The sequence below is a fragment of the Malus domestica genome, chromosome 09, assembly GCF_042453785.1.
Source record: "Malus domestica chromosome 09, GDT2T_hap1".
In the NCBI taxonomy this organism is placed as follows: Eukaryota; Viridiplantae; Streptophyta; class Magnoliopsida; order Rosales; family Rosaceae; genus Malus; species Malus domestica.
In genome coordinates, this window is record NC_091669.1 from 22,157,887 (window position 1) to 22,179,406 (window position 21,520).

The 21,520-nt window shown below is 40.2% G+C and overlaps 1 protein-coding gene across 3 annotated transcripts; it reads right to left on the reverse strand.

Annotated features, from left to right (window-relative positions):
* Positions 1–1,091: 1,091 nt before the first annotated feature.
* Positions 1,092–21,130, reverse strand: LOC114823589 (topless-related protein 4-like). Of its 3 annotated transcripts, none has more exons than XR_011571280.1 (26): positions 20,904–21,130; positions 20,573–20,673; positions 20,150–20,329; positions 19,931–20,044; positions 18,960–19,118; positions 18,655–18,826; positions 18,260–18,371; positions 16,004–16,116; positions 15,465–15,633; positions 15,243–15,352; positions 15,053–15,122; positions 14,784–14,857; positions 14,530–14,625; positions 14,355–14,450; positions 13,771–13,898; positions 13,423–13,657; positions 13,166–13,330; positions 13,019–13,093; positions 12,643–12,786; positions 11,705–11,815; positions 11,427–11,606; positions 11,172–11,300; positions 11,003–11,098; positions 2,105–2,346; positions 1,842–2,008; positions 1,092–1,725 (listed from the first exon to the last, which is right to left on the reverse strand). XR_011571280.1 is itself a non-coding variant. In XM_070805166.1 (26 exons), exons 2-26 carry the CDS (start codon positions 20,647–20,649, stop codon positions 1,497–1,499), a joined length of 3,357 nt encoding a protein of 1,118 aa, XP_070661267.1. In that variant the 5' UTR covers positions 20,650–20,673; positions 20,904–21,130; the 3' UTR covers positions 1,092–1,496. The 3 variants fall into 3 exon arrangements, 2 of the variants coding, with proteins under 2 accessions (XP_070661267.1, XP_028954855.2); XM_070805166.1 differs by having other exon boundaries at positions 2,105–2,293; positions 18,688–18,826; XM_029099022.2 differs by having other exon boundaries at positions 2,105–2,293.
* Between the last annotated feature and the right edge of the window lie 390 nt (positions 21,131–21,520).

Consider the following 21,520-nt stretch of genomic DNA (forward strand, 5'->3'; position numbering starts at 1 on the left):
GATTCGAATTTTACTTTTCAAATTCTAGAGGTAATACCAATTGTGTTCCGATTTGAAGGGTTCAACTATTTGGTTTTTCTTTCTTTTCTATTTTACGAACTCAAGGTGAAAAGTCATTTGATTCTGATTAGAATGGGTTCACAGTTTCGTTTTCTGAGTTTTTCTCCTTACTTTTTGGTACCTATATTTCAGTCCTTGAGGAGCCGCGCCCAGAAATTGGGAAAAAATATCCCAAATAATTGAACCCATTCTCCAAAATGGGAATTTAAAAAATTCAGGAAAAGGTGTTGTGCAATTTGAATCAAGCAGGAGGACACCCAAATCCATTCTCCAGAAAATGTCGAACTGGAAAAACCAACAAACCCAATTCCTTGAACCCATTTTTCCAGAAAATTATAAGGAAAAATATAAAATCAAATCGTTTAACCCGTTCTTCGAATTGCCTATAATGATAAGGCGGAGGAGACCCATATCTGATGAGAAACAACACGCGAGGAAGAGATAGAAAGATTGGGGTTTGATTGAATTTGAACATCGGGTTTGTGGTTCGTCATTCGCGAGGTAGAGAAAGGAAATGACGAAAAGAAAGAACAAGAAATGTTATAAATGCATCTTTAAAGCCCAGCCGCAGGATCTCATTAAAAGAGATCAGACAGCTCTCGCCGTGCCTTCCCTATTTTTCAGCTAAAACTGAGGATTCCGCTGCATAAATGAGATACTTTCAAGTTTGGGATAAATAAAGCTTCCAATAGTTTTGAAATTCTAAGAAGTTCAATATATCAAAACTTTTTAAATCAAAATTAAAAACATGGTCTACTTCTTGTGGATGAGTTGAGGAGGACATACGGTTGCGATCAAATATGCATTTTATCACTATGAAATCCTAGAATAAAGAAAGTGTTGGTAATTTGACTTTGCCATAAAATGTTTTCAATACGCGCGAGGATAACATTGAGGCGAAATAAATGTCCGACTGTGACTTCACAATTGTCATACAACTTCCATTCATAGATTAAAAGTTGCTCAATAACAACATGCAGCAGGAGGAGAAAAAGGAACCTTAAGTACTAAGCCCCTCAACCTTCAACAACTTGCCACCTTAATTTTGAGGCATATGACAAACTTGTACCTCATCTTTTAATCATTGCAATGTTATACACCAACTTACAAATTCGTTATAATATCATACATCCGCTAATCAATATGTTAATATGATCATTAAATGATGATGTTTCAATTGTAGGTCAGTTACCTATTCTAATAAATACGGATAAAAACAATATTGAAATGCATAAATTAAAAAGAAAGAGAAAAAAAACCTGTACAAACGTCAAAGCCTTGTCATACCCATATTCATTACTTGTGTAGCAAGGCGTCAAAGTCAGCCCTAACGACCCCTCTCTCTTCTATGTCTACTTTCTTCTCTTTTCTATGTGTATGAAGGGAATTCCCCAAAATAATAATAATCAGCGTTAGCTAGGACTCGTCCGCCAAGCCTAAACCCTACCCGCTGCGAAAACCAAAGAGTCACTGTCACCTTGGCTGTTGATCCGAACCACCACGGAGCTGGCATTAGGGCCTGCATTCTCAACTGGAGGCATAGTACCCCACGTCCCCTCTGATTCCGGTGGCTCCATCACCACAACTCCCCCATTGGTGAGTCCAAGGGCGAATTGGTTAGGGTCGGATGGATGAGCAGCAACCACAGCTGGGTAGACCTTCGTGCTGTCAGATAACAGAATAATTAGTAATATGATGGTGAAGCAAATAGTATGTGTGTGTGTATTCGAGCGAGCGAGTGTATTTGTGCGTATAAAACCATTGGTAACCATATGACATGCCTGGGACTAGACTTCACATATGCAGGAGTGCTTATCCGATATCTGATTCGGAGTGTAGAGGCAGTTAGAATGCATACACTTCCATCCTCAAAGCTTGCATAAATTGACTGGCTATCACATGAATAGGTAGCATCGGCGAGAGGACCAATCGATTCTCGTGGCACCCACTGTCGCAGCCAAAAAATGAACAAATTAGTCACTTCATAAACAACTGCTACAAACCAGCTCCAGCTACTTTACACAGAAAAGAATGCCCAAGAGACCTGTTTAAGGCACTCCAACTTCGGTGCTTCATATATGGCTATTTGAGTTGCATGAGCAGCTAACATATGTATCTGATCTTGGTGAAACTGAACACGGGTCTGAGCATTAGGCGTAGGCACGCGACCAGTTGGAATCTGCAAGAACTTAGCAGCCTGCTTTCTCCATCCGTCAATGCTCCATGTACACAGCTGAAGTGGTAAAAAAAAAAATAGTTCATGTGACTCCACCCCAACAAGTTGAACTGTATGCAACCAAAGAAAAAAAAATGAAAATGACGCTTTCCAGCACAACCTGCCATATTAAAGTTGGGGTGTGCTATCCACACACCCCTTTTTACTTCTTACACACCTCTTGTTAAATTCTGTCCTTTGATCTTCTTCAATTCATCAGATCCAACAACAACAACAACAACAAAGCCTTTTCCCACTAAGTGGGGTCGGCTATATGAATCCTAGAACGCCATTGCGCTCGGTTTTGTGTCATGTCCTCCGTTAGATCCAAGTACTCTAAGTCTTTTCTTAGAGTCTCTTCCAAAGTTTTCCTAGGTCTTCCTCTACCCCTTTAGCCCTGAACCTCTGTCCCGTAGTCACATCTTCGAACCGGAGCGTCAGTCGGCCTTCTTTGCACATGTCCAAATCATCGGAGCCGATTTTCTCTCATATTTCCTACAATTTCGGCTACTCCTACTTTACCTCGGATATCCTCATTCCCAATCTTATCCTTTCTCGTGTGCCCACACATCCCACGAAGCATCCTCATCTCCGCTACACCCATTTTGTGTACGTGTTGATGCTTCACCGCCCAACATTCTGTGCCATACAACATCGCTGGCCTTATTGCCGTCCTATAAAATTTTCCCTTGAGCTTCAGTGGCCTACGACGGTCACACAACACGCCGGATGCACTCTTACACTTCATCCATCCAGCTCGTATTCTATGGTTGAGATCTCCGTCTAATTCTCCGTGCTCTTGCAAGATAGATCCTAGGTAGCGAAAACGGTCGCTTTTTGTGATCTTCGCTAGATTGCTCCGGTCATTAGTGTGGATAAGTATATAAATGGATAGAGATAGGAAAGCAAACACAAGATGTACGTGGTTCACCCAGATTGGCTACGTCCACGGAATAGAAGAGTTCTCATTAATTGTGAAGGGTTTACACAAGTACATAGGTTCAAGTTCTCCTTTAGTGAGTACAAGTGAATGATTTAGTACAAATGACATTAGGAAATATTGTGGGAGAATGATCTCGTAATCACGAAACTTCTAAGTATCGGAGTGTGTTGTCGTCTTGACTTGCCTTATCTGTCTCATAGGTAGATGTGGCATCTTCTCTGGAAGTACTCTTCCTCCATCCAGGGGTGGTATCTTTAACTGGTGGAGATGCACAAGGTAATGTATCAATTTCACTTGAAGCTTACTTGTAGTCTCAGGCTTGGTCAAGCGCGATACAAACCATGTAGTAGGAGTCCCCTAAGTCGCCGAGCTAGGGGGTCTGCTGAAAGAGGTGACAGACAAGGTAAGCAATCAGAGCTCTCCGACTGATTGTTCACCTTCTCCCCATCTTGCAGCAGCATGAAGGATAAAGAGAAGAAAAATGAGAAGAGATGATATGAGATACTTTTGCTTTTGAAGAAGTAACTTTCCACAGGCTTATTCTTGAACTGAGCTGGAGGGTTTTCTGGTTTCCTCCAGAGTATAAGGCCGACTGAAGAATTTGAGGGTCAAAACAAGTCCATCAAATCTAGAGTACGTTCCACCCTGCTGATATGGGATACTTTTGCTTTAGACAGAGTAATGGATGTATCGGCACGTGTGCTGTTACGCTCGTCTCCACATGCTTCCTTGTATCCTTCGCACTTGCCCTATCTGTTCCTCAAGCAGATGCGGAATCTTCCCTGGAAACATAAGATGTTGAAGATGAGTACTCGAGAGCAATGCCAGGTAAGTAATCAGGTAAGGGGTTCCAGGCAGTCAGTTCCTGGCTGGAAGCTTGATTCCAAGTGCTGACTGATTGCTCTCTTTCTCCTTGTCTTGCAGGTAAAAACAAGGCCAAAGGAAAAGACAGGGAAAAAGCATGATATGGGATACTCTTGCTTTTAACCCTGATGATATGAGATATTCTTGCTCTAGTATAGCTTGTTTGCAGAGGTATTATCGGGGGGATAGAAAGCTGAATATTTCGAAAGGCTTCGTTGGGAGTGCCCTCTCAGATATGATGAAGGGTTGAGCATTTTTGCAGGTCTGCATGTCCGTTGGGGATGGAGGTCGACATATATAGGAGTCTCCCTAACAACAAGTAGTAATGCTATTCCTTTACCCTGCTTGGTCATAGCACGATAGTGGGAGCTGCCAGTTTCACATGTTTTAACTCTGTCAGAGCACTTTGAAAAAGTGGTCTGTGGTATCTGGCTCTCGAGATTCGGAGAACGATGCCTCTTCGATTTTTGAGAAAGCAATCATGCTGGGGGTCTGGCTCTCGAGATTCGGAGAGCAGTGTCTCTTCCATTTTTGAGGAAGTAATCATGTTGGGAGTCTGGCTCTCGAGATTCGGAGGGCGGTGCCTCTTCGATTTTGGAGCAAGTAATCCTGTTGGGAGTGTTGTCTCGAATGTGAGTAAAGGTTGGGCATGTTTGCTAGTCTACCTTGCCACGAAGCACAAAGGTTGACACACAGGGACTTTCCAATTATCCAGCAATGGTACTGTTCCTTTACCCTCTCTTCGCTTTTGAGAATGTAGTCATGTTGGGAGTCTGGCTCTCGAGATTCGGAGGACGGTGCCTCTTCGATTTTGGAGCAAGCAATCTTGTTGGGAGTGTTTTCTCGAAAGTGAGTAAAGGTTGGGCATGTTTGCTAGTCTACCTTGCCACGAAGCACAGAGGTTGACACACAGGGACTTTCCAATTATCCAGCAGTGGTACTGTTCCTTTACCCTTGTGGGTAATAATATGGTAGCTAGACCTTCAAAATTTATGTGTCTAAACGTTGTTAGTGCTGTTTCTTTGCTATTCTTTTACCTTTCTTGGTCAGAGCGATGTAGTGGGAGCTGCAAGCTTCACGTGCTCAACTTTGGCAGAGAACTTTGGCAAAGTTATCTGTGGTACCCATGAGCTATTGTTGCGTGTGGGAAGTGGATGATTGAACAGTAAAATTCATGTGCTTTCTACTTCACCAGAAGTCTTCGACAGAATGCCCATAATTTCTGCAAAGCTGAGTGTGCGTGTGACAGGTGCTGACAAGGCTAGAAAAGTAGGTGCCTCTTCGATTTCTGAGATCGGCCCTCGTGGTCTCTGAGCAGCCCAGCTTTTGAGAAAGCGAGTGCCTCTTCGATTGATTCGGAGAACGATGCCTCATCGTTTTTTGAGAAAGCAATCATGCTGGGGGTCTGGCTCTCGAAGATTCGGGGAGCAGTGTCTCTTCGATTTTTGAGAAAGTAATCACGTTGGGAGTCTGGCTCTCGAGATTCGGAGGGTGGTGCCTCTTCGATTTTGGAGCAAGCAATCTTGTTGGGAGTGTTTTCTCGAATGTGAGTAAAGGTTGGGCATGTTTGCTAGTCTACCTTGCCACGAAGCACAGAGGTTGACACACAGGGACTTTCCAATTATCCAGCAATGGTACTGTTCCTATACCCTCTCTTCGATTTTTAAGAAAGTAGTCATGTTGGGAGTCTGGCTCTCGAGATTCGGAGGACGGTGCCTCTTCGATTTTGGAGCAAGCAATCTTATTGGGAGTGTTTTCTCGAATGTGAGTAAAGGTTGGGCATGTTTGCTAGTCTACCTTGCCACGAAGCACAGAGGTTGACACACAGGGACTTTCCAATTATCCAGCAGTGGTATTGTTCCTTTACCCTTGTGGGTAATAATATGGTAGCTAGACCTTCAAAATTTATGTGTCTAAACGTTGTTAGTGTTGTTTCTTTGCTATTCTTTTACCTTTCTTGGTCAGAGCGATGTAGTGGGAGCTGCAAGCTTCACGTGCTCAACTTTGGCAGAGAACTTTGGCAAAGTTATCTGTGGTACCCATGAGCTATTGTTGCGTGTGGGAAGTGGGTGATTGAACAGTAAGATTCATGTGTTTTCTACTTCCCCAGAAGTCTTCGACAGAATGCCCATAATTTCCGCAAAGCTGAGTGTGCGTGTGACGGGTGCTGACAAGGCTGGAAAAGTAGGTGCCTCTTCGATTTCTGAGATCGGCCCTCGTGGTCTCTGGGGAGCCCAGCTTTTGAGAAAGCGAGCGCCTCTTCGATTTCTGAGATCGGCCTTCGTGGTCTTTGAGCAGCCCAACTTTTGAGAAAGCAAACGCCTCTTCGATTTCTGAGATCAACCCTCGTGATCTCTAAGCAGCCCAGCTTTTGAGAAAGCAAACGCCTCTTCGATTTCTGAGCAGGCGCCTCTTCGATTTCTGAAGCTCCGTCGAGTGCAGATTTTTATAGAGGCTGGCATTAAGTTCCAAAGCACACTTGAATCTCCACCAGTAGAAGCTTCATTCTTGCACTTCTAAGATCTTGATTTGTCCGACCTCTTCTCTCTTCAACACCTTTGAAAATGTCTGGCCCCTCCGACCGTCGTTTTGACTTGAACCTTGTTGAAGAGGCAGCCCCGCCTTCTCCAGACAACATATGGCGCCCATCCTTCGTCTCCCCTACTGGTCCTCTTACCGTTGGGGATTCCATGATGAAGAATGATATGACCGCTGCGGTGGTGGCCAGGAACCTTCTCACTCCCAAAGATAACAGACTACTTTCCAAACGGTCTGATGAGTTAGCTGTTAAGGATTCGCTGGCTCTCAGTGTTCAGTGTGCAGGTTCTGTGTCTAATATGGCCCAACGCCTATTTGCTCGAACCCGCCAAGTTGAATCATTGGCGGCTGAAGTGATGAGTCTCAAACAGGAGATTAGAGGGCTCAAGCATGAGAATAAACAGTTGCACCGGCTCGCACATGACTATGCTACAAACATGAAGAGGAAGCTTGACCAGATGAAGGAAACTGATGGTCAGGTTTTACTTGATCATCAGAGATTTGTGGGTTTGTTCCAAAGGCATTTATTGCCTTCGTCTTCTGGGGCTGTACCGCGTAATGAAGCTCCGAATGATCAACCTCTGATGTCTCCTCCTTCTAGGGTTCTGTCCAGTACTGAGGCTCCAAATGATCCCCCTCCGGTGCCTTCTCTTTCTGGGGCTCTACCGACTGCTGAGACGTCTCCTAAGCAACCTTTGTGAAGGCTCCGTCTTGTGTGTTTATTTTGACTCATGTATATGTACATATTTGTAGCTGATCGGGGATATCAATAAATAAGCTTTCCTTCATTTCAACGTATTGTGTTAAATACACCAAAGCCTTCTTCGCGAAGTTCTTTGAATTTTCTTTTGTTGAAGCTTGTATGTTGAAGCTTTCTGAGTGGAGCATGTAGGTTGGGGTAGTGTTCCCTTAATTTCCCGAGTGAGGAAAACTTCTCGGTTGGAGACTTGGAAAATCCAAGTCACTGAGTGGGATCGGCTATATGAATCTTAGAACGCCATTGTGCTCGATCCTGTGTCATGTCCTTTGTTAGATCCAAGTACTCTAAGTCTTTTCTTAGAGTCTCTTCCAAAGTTTTCCTAGGTCTTCCTCTACCCCTTCGGCCCTGAACCTCTGTCCCATAGTCGCATCTTCTAATCGGAGCGTCAGTAGGCCTTCTTTGCACATGTCCAAACCACCGTAACCGATTTTCTCTCATCTTTCCTTCAATTTCGGCTACTCCTACTTTACCCCGGATATCCTCATTCCTAATCTTATCCTTTCTCGTGTGCCCACACATCCAACGAAGCATCCTCATCTCCGCTACACCCATTTTGTGTACGTGTTGATGTTTCACCGCCCAACATTCTGTGCCATACAGCATCGCCGGCCTTATTGCCGTCCTATAAAATTTTCCCTTGAGCTTCAATGGCATACGGCGGTCACACAACACGCCAGATGCACTCTTCCACTTCATCCATCCAGCTTGTATTCTATGGTTGAGATCTCCATCTAATTCTCCGTTCTTTTGCAAGATAGATCCTAGGTAACGAAAACGGTCGCTCTTTGGTATTTCTTGATCTCCGATCCTCACCCCTAACTCGTTTTGGCCTCCATTTGCACTGAACTTGCACTCCATATATTCTGTCTTTGATCGGCTTAGGCGAAGACCTTTAGATTCCAACACTTCTCTCCAAAGGTTAAGCTTTGCATTGACCCCTTCCTGAGTTTCATCTATCAACACTATATCGTCTGCGAAAAGCATACACCAAGGAATATCATCTTGAATATGTCCTGTTAACTCATCCATTACCAACGCAAAAAGGTAAGGACTTAAGGATGAGCCTTGATGTAATCCTACAGTTATGGGAAAGCTTTCGGTTTGTCCTTCATGAGTTCTTACGGCAGTCTTTGCTCCTTCATACATATCCTTTATAGCTTGGATATATGCTACTCGTACTCCTTTCTTCTCTAAAATCCTCCAAAGAATGTCTCTTGGGACCCTATCATACGCTTTTTCCAAATCTATAAAGACCATGTGTAAATCCTTTTTCCCATCTCTATATCTTTCCATCAATCTTCGTAAGAGATAGATTGCCTCCATGGTTGAGCGCCCTGGCATGAACCCGAATTGGTTGTCCGAAACCCGTGTCTCTTGCCTCAATCTATGCTCAATGACTCTCTCCCAGAGCTTCATTGTATGACTCATTAGCTTAATACCCCTATAGTTCATGCAATTTTGTACGTCGCCCTTATTCTTGTAGATAGGCACCAAAGTGCTCGTTCGCCACTCATTTGGCATCTTCTTCGTTTTCAAAATCCTATTGAAAAGGTCAGTGAGCCATGTTATACCTGTCTCTCCCAAAAGTTTCCACACTTCGATTGGTATATTGTCTGGGCCTATTGCTTTTTTATGCTTCATCTTCTTCAAAGCTACAACCACTTCTTCCTTCCGGATTCGACGATAAAAAGAGTAGTTTCTACACTCTTCTGAGTTACTCAACTCCCCTAAAGAATCACTCATTTCATGTCCTTCATTGAAAAGATTATGAAAATAACCTCTCCATCTGTCTTTAACCGCGTTCTCTGTAGCAAGAACCTTTCCATCCTCATCCTTGATGCACCTCACTTGGTTTAGGTCCCTTGTCTTCTTTTCCCTTGCTCTAGATAGTTTATAGATATCTAACTCTCCTTCTTTGGTATCTAGTCGTTTATACATATCGTCGTAAGCCGCTAACTTAGCTTCTCTGACAGCTTTTTTCGCCTCTTGCTTCGCTTTTCTATACCTTTCACCATTTTCATCGGTCCTCTCCTTGTATAAGGCTTTACAACATTCCTTCTTAGCCTTCACCTTTGTTTGTACCTCCTCATTCCACCACCAAGATTCCTTTTGGTGTGGGGCAAAGCCCTTGGACTCTCCTAATACCTCTTTTGCTACTTTTCGGATACAACTAGCCATGGAATCCCACATTTGGCTAGCTTCCCCCTCTTTATCCCACACACATTGGGTGATTACCTTCTCTTTGAAAATGACTTGTTTTTCTTCTTTTAGATTCCACCATCTAGTCCTTGGGCACTTCCAAGTCTTGTTCTTTTGTCTTACTCTTTTGATATGTACATCCATCACCAACAAGCGATGTTGATTAGCCACGCTCTCTCCTGGTATAACTTTGCAATCCTTACAAGTTATACGATCCCCTTTCCTCATTAGAAGAAAATCTATTTGTGTTTTTGACGACCCACTCTTGTAGGTGATCACATGTTCTTCTCTCTTCTTAAAGAAGGTGTTGGCTAAGAAGAGATCATATGCCATTGCAAAATCCAAGATAGCTTCCCCATCCTCGTTTCTCTCCCCAAAACCATGGCCACCATGAAAACCTCCATAGTTGCCTGTCTCCCTGCCCACGTGTCCATTTAAATCTCCTCCTATAAATAACTTCTCCGTCTGAGCAATTCCTTGCACCAAGTCTCCAAGATCTTCCCAAAATTTCTCCTTCGAACTCGTATCCAACCCTACTTGAGGTGCGTACGCACTAATCACATTGATAAGTTCTTGTCCTATTACAATCTTGATTGCCATGATTCTATCTCCTACCCTCTTGACATCTACAACATCTTGTACCAAGGTCTTGTCCACGATGATGCCAACACCGTTTCTCGTTCTATTTGTGCCCGAATACCAAAGTTTAAACCCTGAGTTTTCTAAATCCTTTGCCTTACTACCAACCCACTTAGTTTCTTGTAGGCACATAATATTTATCCTTCTCCTCACCATAACTTCCACTACTTCCATAGATTTTCCCGTTAAGGTTCCTATATTCCACGTTCCTAAACGCATTTTGCTCTCTTGAACTCTACCCTTCTGTCCTAGCTTCTTCACTCTCCCCCGTCTAATAGGATCAAAGTACTTCTTTTGTGTGTCCCAGGTAAAGTTGATAGGAGCATATGCTCCCAAACAACTTTGAGTGGAGTCGTTCGAAAAGAAGTTTCTATGGCCCCCTTGCTCATTTAACACTGCATCCGGGTGCCGATGGAGATACAGCGACCCTTGCTCACTTATCACTGTGCTCAGGCCACACAGCGCGCCACTTACGGGTGACGCCCTAGCTTTAGCGCGATTTTGTTCTGGATTCATTTTCATAAGGATTCGACGTGATCATGGAGTGCCGGCTGTCGACTACCTGACGCCCTCCCCCTCCTCCTTTATCCGGGCTTGGGACCGGCCATGTAAGACATAGGCGGAGTTCAATTCATCAGATCCAATGACACAAAATTAGAAGGGTGTGTGAGAAGTAAAAAGGGGTGTGTGGATATCAAATCCCCTAAAGTTATATATTTTATTGCCATGACACGCGCATGCAGAGGTAAGGCACATTCCTCCTATTGTAGTGGTATAAGCATACCTGAGAATCAGCTCCTGCTGATACAAGAACATTTAGAACATTGGAAAATGCTAGGCCAGTAACTCTCCTTTGATGACCTTTGAGCTTGTTCTGGACCTGTGCAACAATAGAAACAAAATTACTATCTTAACACTGAATGTACTAGCAAGTCTCCGTTCACCCTCAGTACCTCGTCAGTTCGGACATTGTAGATTTGAATTGTAGAATCATCCATGCCCACTGCAATAATGTTGTTGTCCTGCGGATGGAAGGCAAGAAATGTTGCTGCAGGTGGTGAGGCAATAAAGGTCATCATTGTCTGCAATTTTAGTATGGAAACATGGGTGTTAATAAAATGAAAACATGATGCAAAATGATCAGGCGAAGGATTACAATATGCATTCCAACCAATTGCACCTAATTAACAATCCAAATACACCGTTACCTTAAAGTTCATCATATTATAAAGCGAAACCTTCCCTCCAGATGCGGATAGCGCATAAGAATCATTCTTAGAAATAGCAAGGCAATGGATAGGATCTTCAAGAGTTGTCTCGGGTACTTGATTGGTCATCACTATACCACTGGCAGGTTGCCATAACAGTGGTGGCACAGTGGTAGTTGCCTACAAAAACAAAAGCATTTTATACCAGAAAAGATTATAGAGAAATGTTCAAAGGACAAAGCGACTGATTGAAATGCTGCCTTAAAAACAAACCATACTTTGCCCAAAACATTCTTCTCATCCTTCTGCCATTTCCAAAGTATATGTACCCCAGTACTCGTCAATGCCAATATAGATGCTCCTGAATTTGCATATACTAACCGAACAATCTGAAATGGAGAACAAAACCATTTAAAGATGGGTTACAAAAACATAAAACAAGTACCACATTATTCCATCTCGCCAGTCTTAAAGTACAATATACATGTTTTGCAATAATGTAACCGATAAAAGCCTTAGTGCCTAGGCTGATGTTGAAACCCGTCTAGAGATGATTTTTAAGTACTACAACACAAATAGAATTTACAGGGATACGAATGGAAGTGTATGGGTCCATAATTTCTTTACTTCTCAGGGAACAAGTTCAAAGCATAAAAGGGGGCCGGATACAATATTTCAGATCATGATAATCAAAAGGGTAAAATAGATACACATCAATCCAATATAAAACCAATTAAGCATTACAGAGTTACCATGACCCGAAAATCACAAGCTGCTAATTTTCTTTAAGTGCTATGGTTCGAAAATTTTCAAATCTAATTAAATTTAAACTCGAATTTGTACGTTTTGCACAAAATAAAATAAAAAAGAACATGCTGTATCATGCAGAACATTCAAAAAGAAGTGAATTAATAAAACTTATAGGACGTGCTTTACAAATTCTATGACAGTAAGTACTAAACAACCAGGTGGCAGCCCTGCAGGAAACCACAACTTGTGATTCCATGTTTAGAATAGCCACACAGATGAGTATTCTACAACCAAAAGTTACTCTTACCAATGCACTTAAACTTGCACACACAGATGAGTATTCTACAGCCAAAAGTTAGTCTTACCAATGCACTTAAACTTGCATACCCATCAGACAATTACCGACCTACCATACTTTAAAGGAATTGAGACCGTCATGAAAGCTTGGTTATCAAATGATACTCACTCTATTTACCAACAGGCTATCAGGCAGCCATATGAAGCGAAGAAGAGACGGTTCATTAACTTCAGTTAGCTTCCAAGTTTTTGGTTTCTCTAGCTCCTCAGCAACCCTTACTTTGATGTTTGCAAAACTCCGGCCATCTCCGTTCTAAAAATGTTAAGAAGTCAATATTTGCAAACTTCCAAAAAGGATTACAGTTTAGCCCATATTAGAAACTAAAAAATGCTCAAAACATTAAGGTATGTGGAGAATGTCCTGTAACAACTAACAACAGTGCTCTTTGAATAACTAAAAGAATGCAGCTTTTCAAAAGGACAAATTGTTCTATCTTAACAACTTATATCTCAGTTACACACATGAAAGAGCAATCAAACTTTACCAGACTTCTATCTGCAACCGCATTGTTTGTTCCATGAGCAGAACTGGAAGCACCAGATGTTCCAATTATGGGTCCCTGCAGCATAGGCTATTCATTTTAAGGGTGTCACATTTTTTGTCACGTAATAAATCTGATAGAACAGCATACCTCCATAGCAGTTCCTGAAGCCATCCGGGAGGCATCAACTGCACAATTCTCAATTGCACGTAAAATTCGAATGCCGTCGGCATTTGCAAGTACTTTAACACCATTCTCACTTGTTGAAACAGCTAGCATAGTTCCTTCCTTGTTAAATCGTAGACAAGGAGATGCCTAACAGAGGTTAAAGGTAAGTGTTGTTTCAACATTAACAATAACCTTGAAATATGACAGCAACACATGAAGATAGCCTATGTGGCCATTACCAGTAATCCACCCTCCGCATCAGTGGCATTCAAAAGGTTCACATTGTCCATGTCCCAATATTTGATTTGGAAATCATCACCAGCAGCCAAGAATCGGTTCTTCGTCGTATCAAACTGCACAACACCATGAGCTTGCTTGCCAAGCCCATTATATGTTCGCTTTACAGTCCCCTCGTTTTCATTCCATTCCACAATGTATGATTCCCCTTCCTTATTAGTCCCACACGAGAAGAGCCTATGATAAAAATAAATAATGGGAATAATTAAGAAATAAAGTACTCAAGTTGAAGAATTTAAAAGATAAGAGAATTCAAACACTTGATGAAAAAAACAAAGATGATAAATTACCTTGTACCATCAGTACTATACACCATTCTTGTGCAAGAATGGCCTGGAGCATGGTAATCAACTCTAGAACCAACGTTATCATACAGCCATGCCTTAATTTTCCCATCAATAGCTGTTGCGAAGATGAACTGATGCAGGAAAAAAATAAAAAATTAACATTCACTGAGTATTTACTAAAATAAAAAGATAACAGTTATGTTAGGGTAAATAACAGTTTCCGAACTGTCAACAACAGTATGAAAAAGACGCTATAATGGTACAGTAATGAATGTAATAAGCATCAAGAAGCTATATGTTCATTAAAAGATCTTTTTTTTGGTATGGAACAAAGATATGAGAACAGACAGTTTATAGAAACCACAAAAATGATTACTTGCTTTAAAAATTTCCCTACACATACAAGTTTCCCTCTAACTTTGAGTTGTAAGGTTAACCAAATAAATACCATTTACCTTAAAAACAAGACATGTTCAATAAAACTAAGTTTTTGATACTTCTAATTCTAAAGGTAAAATAAAGCAAGTTGAAACTAAAAGCAATAACTTCCAAGAGTAAAAGCAGTGCTAATAACCAATAATAATCACCTGAACATTGTCCTTTATGTGTTCACACACAGAATAAACTGGTGCTTCATGACCTTCAAAGTTATACAGTTTATTGCCAGTGACAGCATCCCAGACCTGCATAGAAAGGAACCTTGATGACTGCAGGCCCTAGCCTTACCAATAGCAGTGAAGGAAAAAAGCAATATAAACAAACCTTAGTAGTCTTGTCCTCTCCGCAACTTATGATGCATAATTTTTTGTTTAGGTGAGTGAAAGCAAGATCACTAACATTACCAGCATGAGCATCAATCTGGAAGAATTGCAATTAAAAGGAAAATCAAATGAGCACATAAGTAATTACAGTCTTAACAAAAAACTGATAGCCGTACAATGCCAAGAAACATAGCAGCCATCAATTTGGAATTGATGAGTCACTACAAACTAAAAAGAAAAAAGGAGAATTGCAACCTCTAGGTGGTTCCGTAAATCATCACCACCATGATAGGAATATATGTGCACTACATGCTTCGAATATGCAATACCTGAAACAGAAGTTGGGGAATAAAAAACAAAAACTACTTGTATTAATCTGATCAGTGAACTTCAACCATTTTCGACTTATTCATTACGAAAAATTTTACCCATTACCAAAAACAGAAAGTTATTTTCTCATGAATAGCAAATATACACAAGTATTCTGTCAATGTGAAAAATAAAATGGTAATGAGAAGACATGCCAACGTGGGAACCATCAGGACTCCAGATCACACGATTTACTGATGCAGTGTATTCATTTGCCAAAGACGCCTATCACAAAGACATGAAAACCAGTATCATATTAGTCTTATGGTTGGACCTAAGAACCATTAAGAAGTTTTGCCCCAATAAAGAGTGGGAAAAGAACAAAAAAAAACAAGCGAATTAGACCTGCAAAGCCATTGAACACACAGAAAGATCCCAAATTTTGAAATTCCGAGAAACAAGCCTCTCCCTTCTGCCTACTTCCCAAATCGTTATGTCACCAATATTTGTTCCAACTGAAAGGTAGAACAGATAATAAAATTTAAATCAGAAACCATACAACAATTAGACACTGACTGAAAAGGATAAGATCAAAGAGAATAAATTCATTAAGCAGCAAGAGCAAACCAAGAAGCAGAGCGCGTTGCAGGGGATGAAATTCCAAGCTCTTGGCAGCTGAACCTAGAGTCAAATTGACAACGACAGTCTTTGGCAAGTCCTCAGAAGAGTAAGGGGTGTGGGCATGGATGTGGCCCGGATATGTGTGTGGAAAGACGTTAAGAGACCTATTATTGACCTGCAAAGGCAAAAGGGAGGTCAGGTTTGGAGAAAGCCAGATTATTTGGTTCAAAAAGATGTAACAAAAATAAAGTAAAACAGTTAAGGCGCAGAGGACATAGCAACAATTTTAAGTATCACCAACTATACTGCACAGAGAAAAGGAATGGTCACAGTTAAGCTAGTTCCAGAATCTTATTTCAGTAAGAATAAGTGTGGAAAGAAAGAAAATGAAAATCAAACTGTAAGACAACAATATTCTCGCCAAAAAAAAAAAAAAAAAAAAAATTTAAAAGAGACTACCAAATTAATCATAATGTGCTATAGACTGACCGAAAATGTGTGTAAAGTATAAGAATTATAAGCACATAAACATGCTGATAAAATACCTCATCTGATGTTCCCAACGCTCTTGATCTCTTGGACACATGTCCAGAATCTGCAGTTTGATAGTCCATTGCCAGGTTATTAGGAGGAGTCCTTGGGCGCTTTAGCAAAGATGCTGCCATATGAAATAAGTGCAAAAAGAATAGTAAAACTTAGTTGGAGAAGTGAAATTTGGATGAATAAAAATAAACAAAACCAAACGATGTGATGTAAGTTCTGATTCAGAAACAAGACAAAACAAGAATGATTGGCATATATCTCATGAGTGTAATTCATGCAAGCACTATTTAGTATTCAGTAACAAGTCTTAACATGTAAAAGAAACTTCTTACAGGCTAAAATATAAGTCAGGCAAACATGCATAATGAACATCTTATAATCCTCTTAAAGAAGTAACTACCAAGAACAAGGCCTTTTCCAACCATTTGGGGTGCATCAATCACAATCCTCCATATTCCGACTTATCATGGGCATATTTTTATACAAGTCACTATCGTATCTTTCTTAATTATCTCCAGGTTCTCCACCCATACAAAATTGGTCTTCCTATTCCTCTTCTTCTTCCTCTTAAAGAAATTCAACTGACAGAAAAAAGCAATATGAATGACGGTAATAGACTGTACAACTATCTCAACAACAACAAAGTACAACTATCTCAACACCGAAATAATCAACAAATCCCAAGTAAAATTCAAGGTTACTAAATGTCACCAACAAAACTAAGCCAAATATGGGCCACCAATCAGTTTCACTCTTAACCCATGAATTCCACTTGGAAGATTGTTTGCTGGAAAACCTCTCTGCGTCAATCTTACTTCCTACGGTTTTCACCCATCCTCATGCACTGGTTGTTAGTTCAGCAACACTAGAACCAAGACCAACACAATGCCATAAAGAGTTTTGAGTCCTTCATGTTTTCCCCCATGACTTCTAAACTTTTACAAACGGGTACTGTAAGCATTTAACAGACGGAATCAAAACAATTAAATTCAGATCCCAAGTGTTTTAAAAAACTAGTTTTAAGAGTCGCATAGGCGGTTTATGGGGTGGGGCTATGAAAAAAATGCCTCTACCCAATGGGAGTGGACTAGAGACTAGCCTAATGCCTAGGCTATCGCCTCAGGCGCCTAGGCAACCTGGGCATTTGAATTGTTTTGATAAAAAACAGCCCAAACCCAAACCAAACTTGTTTTGGGCAGGGTTTTTATAAAATTCATGCTAATTTTGTGTTTCTGACTTAGTTTCTATTAGGTTATTATGACTTTATGATTTGAATTTCAGAAATAATAATAGTTCAAATATTTGATTGCTTGGCATGCTTGCTTGATTATTTTACAAAGTATTATTATATATAATCCATAAATGGGGGTAAGGCTAGCCGACATTCACCTCTCCCAGACCCTGCGTAAAGCGGGAGCCTTGTGCACTGGGTACGACATTTTTTTACGACATTTTTTATTAAGTATTATAATAATTTTAGGCACCATGAGGCTATTGCCTAGGCAAGGCTATCCACGAAATGTCTTGGCTTCACCTTTTAAAACATTGGATCCCCTAGAGTCACTATTAATGGTGTTTTTTTCTTATCATCAAGAAGAGCTTGAATTTCTAGTGAGGCCATATTAAGTAAACTCCATCTAGTGTTGCCAAATCATTACGGTTTCCATTTACTAAATTAAGAGAAAACTGTATATGTTTGACATTTGCAAAGTCATGCCTACTTGTTCTAACAGAAATACAGCGTAAATATCGAATTATCCGTTATTCATACCAATCATTCCTTCAATAAGTATAAAGGTTGTACCCAGTGCACAAGGCTCCCGCTTTACACAGGGTCTGGGAGAGGTGAATGTCGGCTAGCCTTACCCCCATTTATGGAGAGGCTGCTCCCAAGTCTCGAACCCGAGACCTACCGCTCATGGGTGAAGACACTTGCCATCGCACCAGTATACAAAAAAAAATTCTTAATTATCTTCAATGTCAAATACTATATTGCTTGTGTAGATGTAAACTGTAGTTTGTAAATATTTTTATTCATTTGGAATTTCTTCAGTTAAAAAGGTGACACAAAGGGAAATAAAAACAAAAGCATATAGAATACTCCCTTCCATTTTATCTTATTTACCACTGCAAAACTGGTTCTTTTAATCATATTGCATCCATAATTTGTAATGTCACCTCGTGATACAGCAATATCAGTAATTAAGCCACAAACATAGAATATTATACGGAAATAAGAAAATCAAAAGCAATCATACATGTATTATTGGGAACTGTTAAACCGATTGGTCCAGAAGAAACTGTTTGGTGTGGAGCCGAGTATGGGTTAGCCATCCAGCCAGGCAGAAACGCTGAAGGAGGTGCTGCAGGCTGAAATGGCCGAAATCACAGTATGTGAGATACACATAAGGTCGTACCCAGTGCACAAGGCTCCCGCTTTACGCAGGGTCTGGGAGAGGTGAATGTCGGCTAGCCTTACCCCCATTTATGGAGAGGCTGCTCCCAAGTCTCGAACCCGAGACCTACCGCTCATGGGCGAAGGCACTTGCCATCGCACCAAGTGCGACCTCTAGTATGTTAGATACACATACAAATAAGAATTCCTACAAAACCTATTTCCAAAACCAAAGATATAATATGTTTACAAACTTACACCATGAGCACCTATTGGTAGAAAGCCACCTACTTTTGGAAGGGATCCCATTAAAGGGTTAATTGCAGGGGAAGTAGCACAAGCACCTGGTCCACAACTATGGTCCCAAAATAGAGTTTTTATGTCAGGGTTTTGCCTTGGATTATTACAAAGATGGTGCTGCCAGTTTAAACTGCGACAAGCATAACAAAAAACAATATAAAAACAAAAAAACAATATAAAAATAAAAAACAGAAGAAAAAGAAATCACATTCCATGAATTAATTAAAGAAATAGCAAAGATAGATAAATATTGTTCAAATTACCTCTGATTGATCAATGTCCTCAGCCTTGACTTCTTAAAGTTGGGGAATTCAAGCTTATCATGGAAAATTGGATTTGCCTCAATTACCTTTTTCAGTTCAGCAAGCATTATAGCCCTGCCAATCTTAGCATCACCATAGCTTGATAGTTGCTCATTCTCCCTGCATTTACAAAAAATGAGGCTACTGTGAAAAACAAGAAAATATATAAAATACCCATTGGACAAACAACTAGGCAAACAAACACAAAAGAGAACTTTTAGAGCAAGCATACGTGAAAGTAGTCCATGGCACTGGTTGCTTTCTTCATTGTTCTATACACTCATTGCTCTACGGTGTCTAGCAATTTAAATTTGGCACATACAGCATATTGAGATAAACAGACAACTTAAACTACTACATTCACAACTTTAGAATCTTATTGCTAACTGTCTCAGGTCAGTAACCCAGATTTGGCATAGGTGTTTCATCAAAACTGGAGCCCGCAATCTGTAACTGAAATCACTGATTCTCAATTATCTTTAACAGTCAATTTCAATGATTCAACTACAATTATTTCTTGATAATAGGGGTGCACATGCTGTGAATGAAAAAATTCAAGGTACAAATAGGAGTGCATGTCTTTTTTTTAAGGAAACAGATTACAATTTGCAAATGATGAAATTTAAGAGTATGAAAGATATTACAAAATTAATCCATCTATAACCATGCAACAAACATATTATGAATGTGTAAACCCTGTCACATTGTACTCCAAAGTATGAAATTAACTTTCAACACTCCTTGATTGCCCATGGCTCATATTCAGTAACAAGCAATTGCCACATTGGCGCCACAAACCAAATCAATCATGAATCTAACAATAGCAACATTTTCATGTTCGTGACTTGTTTTACAAGAGCATGTATTTATAAATGAACATTCATTGGATGCCAAACACCAAATTAATCACACACAAAAAAAACTCAAATCACCTGAAATTCTCCAACGTTAGAAGCATCGTTATTTCCTTGAAAATCTCTGGATTGATAGACGAGAATGCTTTCAAATCCTTCTGAAGAATCTCAACAGCTTTATCATTATCATGACTGCATTAAAGACAACGTTATTACTAAGACGCTTCAGTCTATACAAGTACTGCATCCAAAGAGATAAAAATATATATATATATAAAAAAATAAAAAAGAGCTTACCTGTCAAGAGCCTCAAGGTATCTTTGTTTCCGAATCTCAAAGAAAATCTTCGATGAGTGTCTATTGTCCTCAACCTTAGTAAATCCTGACAAGTAGTTCTCCACCTCCTCCCAATCACCATTTGTCACAATTTCCTCAAGATACTTCATATTGAAGAAAAACCCGGACTCTTTCTCGAACCTTCATTCACACACAACCAAAAGCACCTCATTCAGTACAAACCAAACAATTCAAGTTCTATTTTCTCTGATTTTCCGAAGTAACAAAAAGAAAAGGTTCAAAAACCTTCTTTTCTAATCCCCTTTAAATTTTCTCAATTTTCTTGGCAACCAAGCAAAGCCAAAACCCGACCACCAACGAACAAATAAACAATCATATGTACAAAAATTGAAAACGAAGAAGCTAAAGAAGAAGATCACTGACCTGTGAACAGTCTCCATGTATTTGTCTTCCTCCAAATACTGAAGAATTAGAAAAACGAGCTCTCTCCTTGCCGCCATGGTTGTCGTCCCCACCCCAATCAACTAATTACCACCAAAACAAAACAACACAACCAAAATTAGGGTTCTAAATTCTAATCCTCCCCAAGAAATTCTAGTCCCCAATTCAATTCCTCAAATAATTCTCAGTTCCACCGACCACCGTCTCAAGAATCACTAACACAAACAGAGAGACACACACAATATCCAAACACGCACTCAAATATATACACACACATATATACATACATTAGTGAGTGGCTGTGCGTACGTACCTTCTTCCGGAAGAGTTGCAGATCAATCCTAGTGAGAGAAGGAGAGGGGGGAGAAGGAGGAGAGAGAAAAAAGGAAGGTTTATGAAGGGGTGGGGTTTGGGGGTTTTATAGGCGTGTGTGTGGGGTTTTGCGTTTTTGTCCTCTATTGCATTTTATACGGAAAAAAGGTCATGTAAGAATCCTCTCGTAATCTGTCTTCTCCTTTCTCTCATCCTACTTCAACGATTGTAATTAACAACCTTATGTTGATTTCTTTTATAATAACAAAAGGACAAAAAAAAAGTGTGAAAAAAAAGAAGGAAAAGAAATGCGAATTGGAAGGAAGAGAATCCTACTTCCGTGTAAGAAGCGGGTCAGGCCACATTTCTTCTATTTCAATATCGTTGGTGCCTACCCTTATGTGGCATTTCAAAATTATTAATTTACCAAATTTTCGGATTATTTATTAGCTTTTTTATTCATACAGCTGTGTGTTAAGAAGTTTTCAATCACGACACTAATCATCGGATTTTGCGAGCTTTAATTATTCTCTCTCTTATCATATTTTTGTGACATCCCGTCCCAAATTTTACATTTTTGTTAATTTTTATAATGTGTATAATTTTTATCATTAGTTA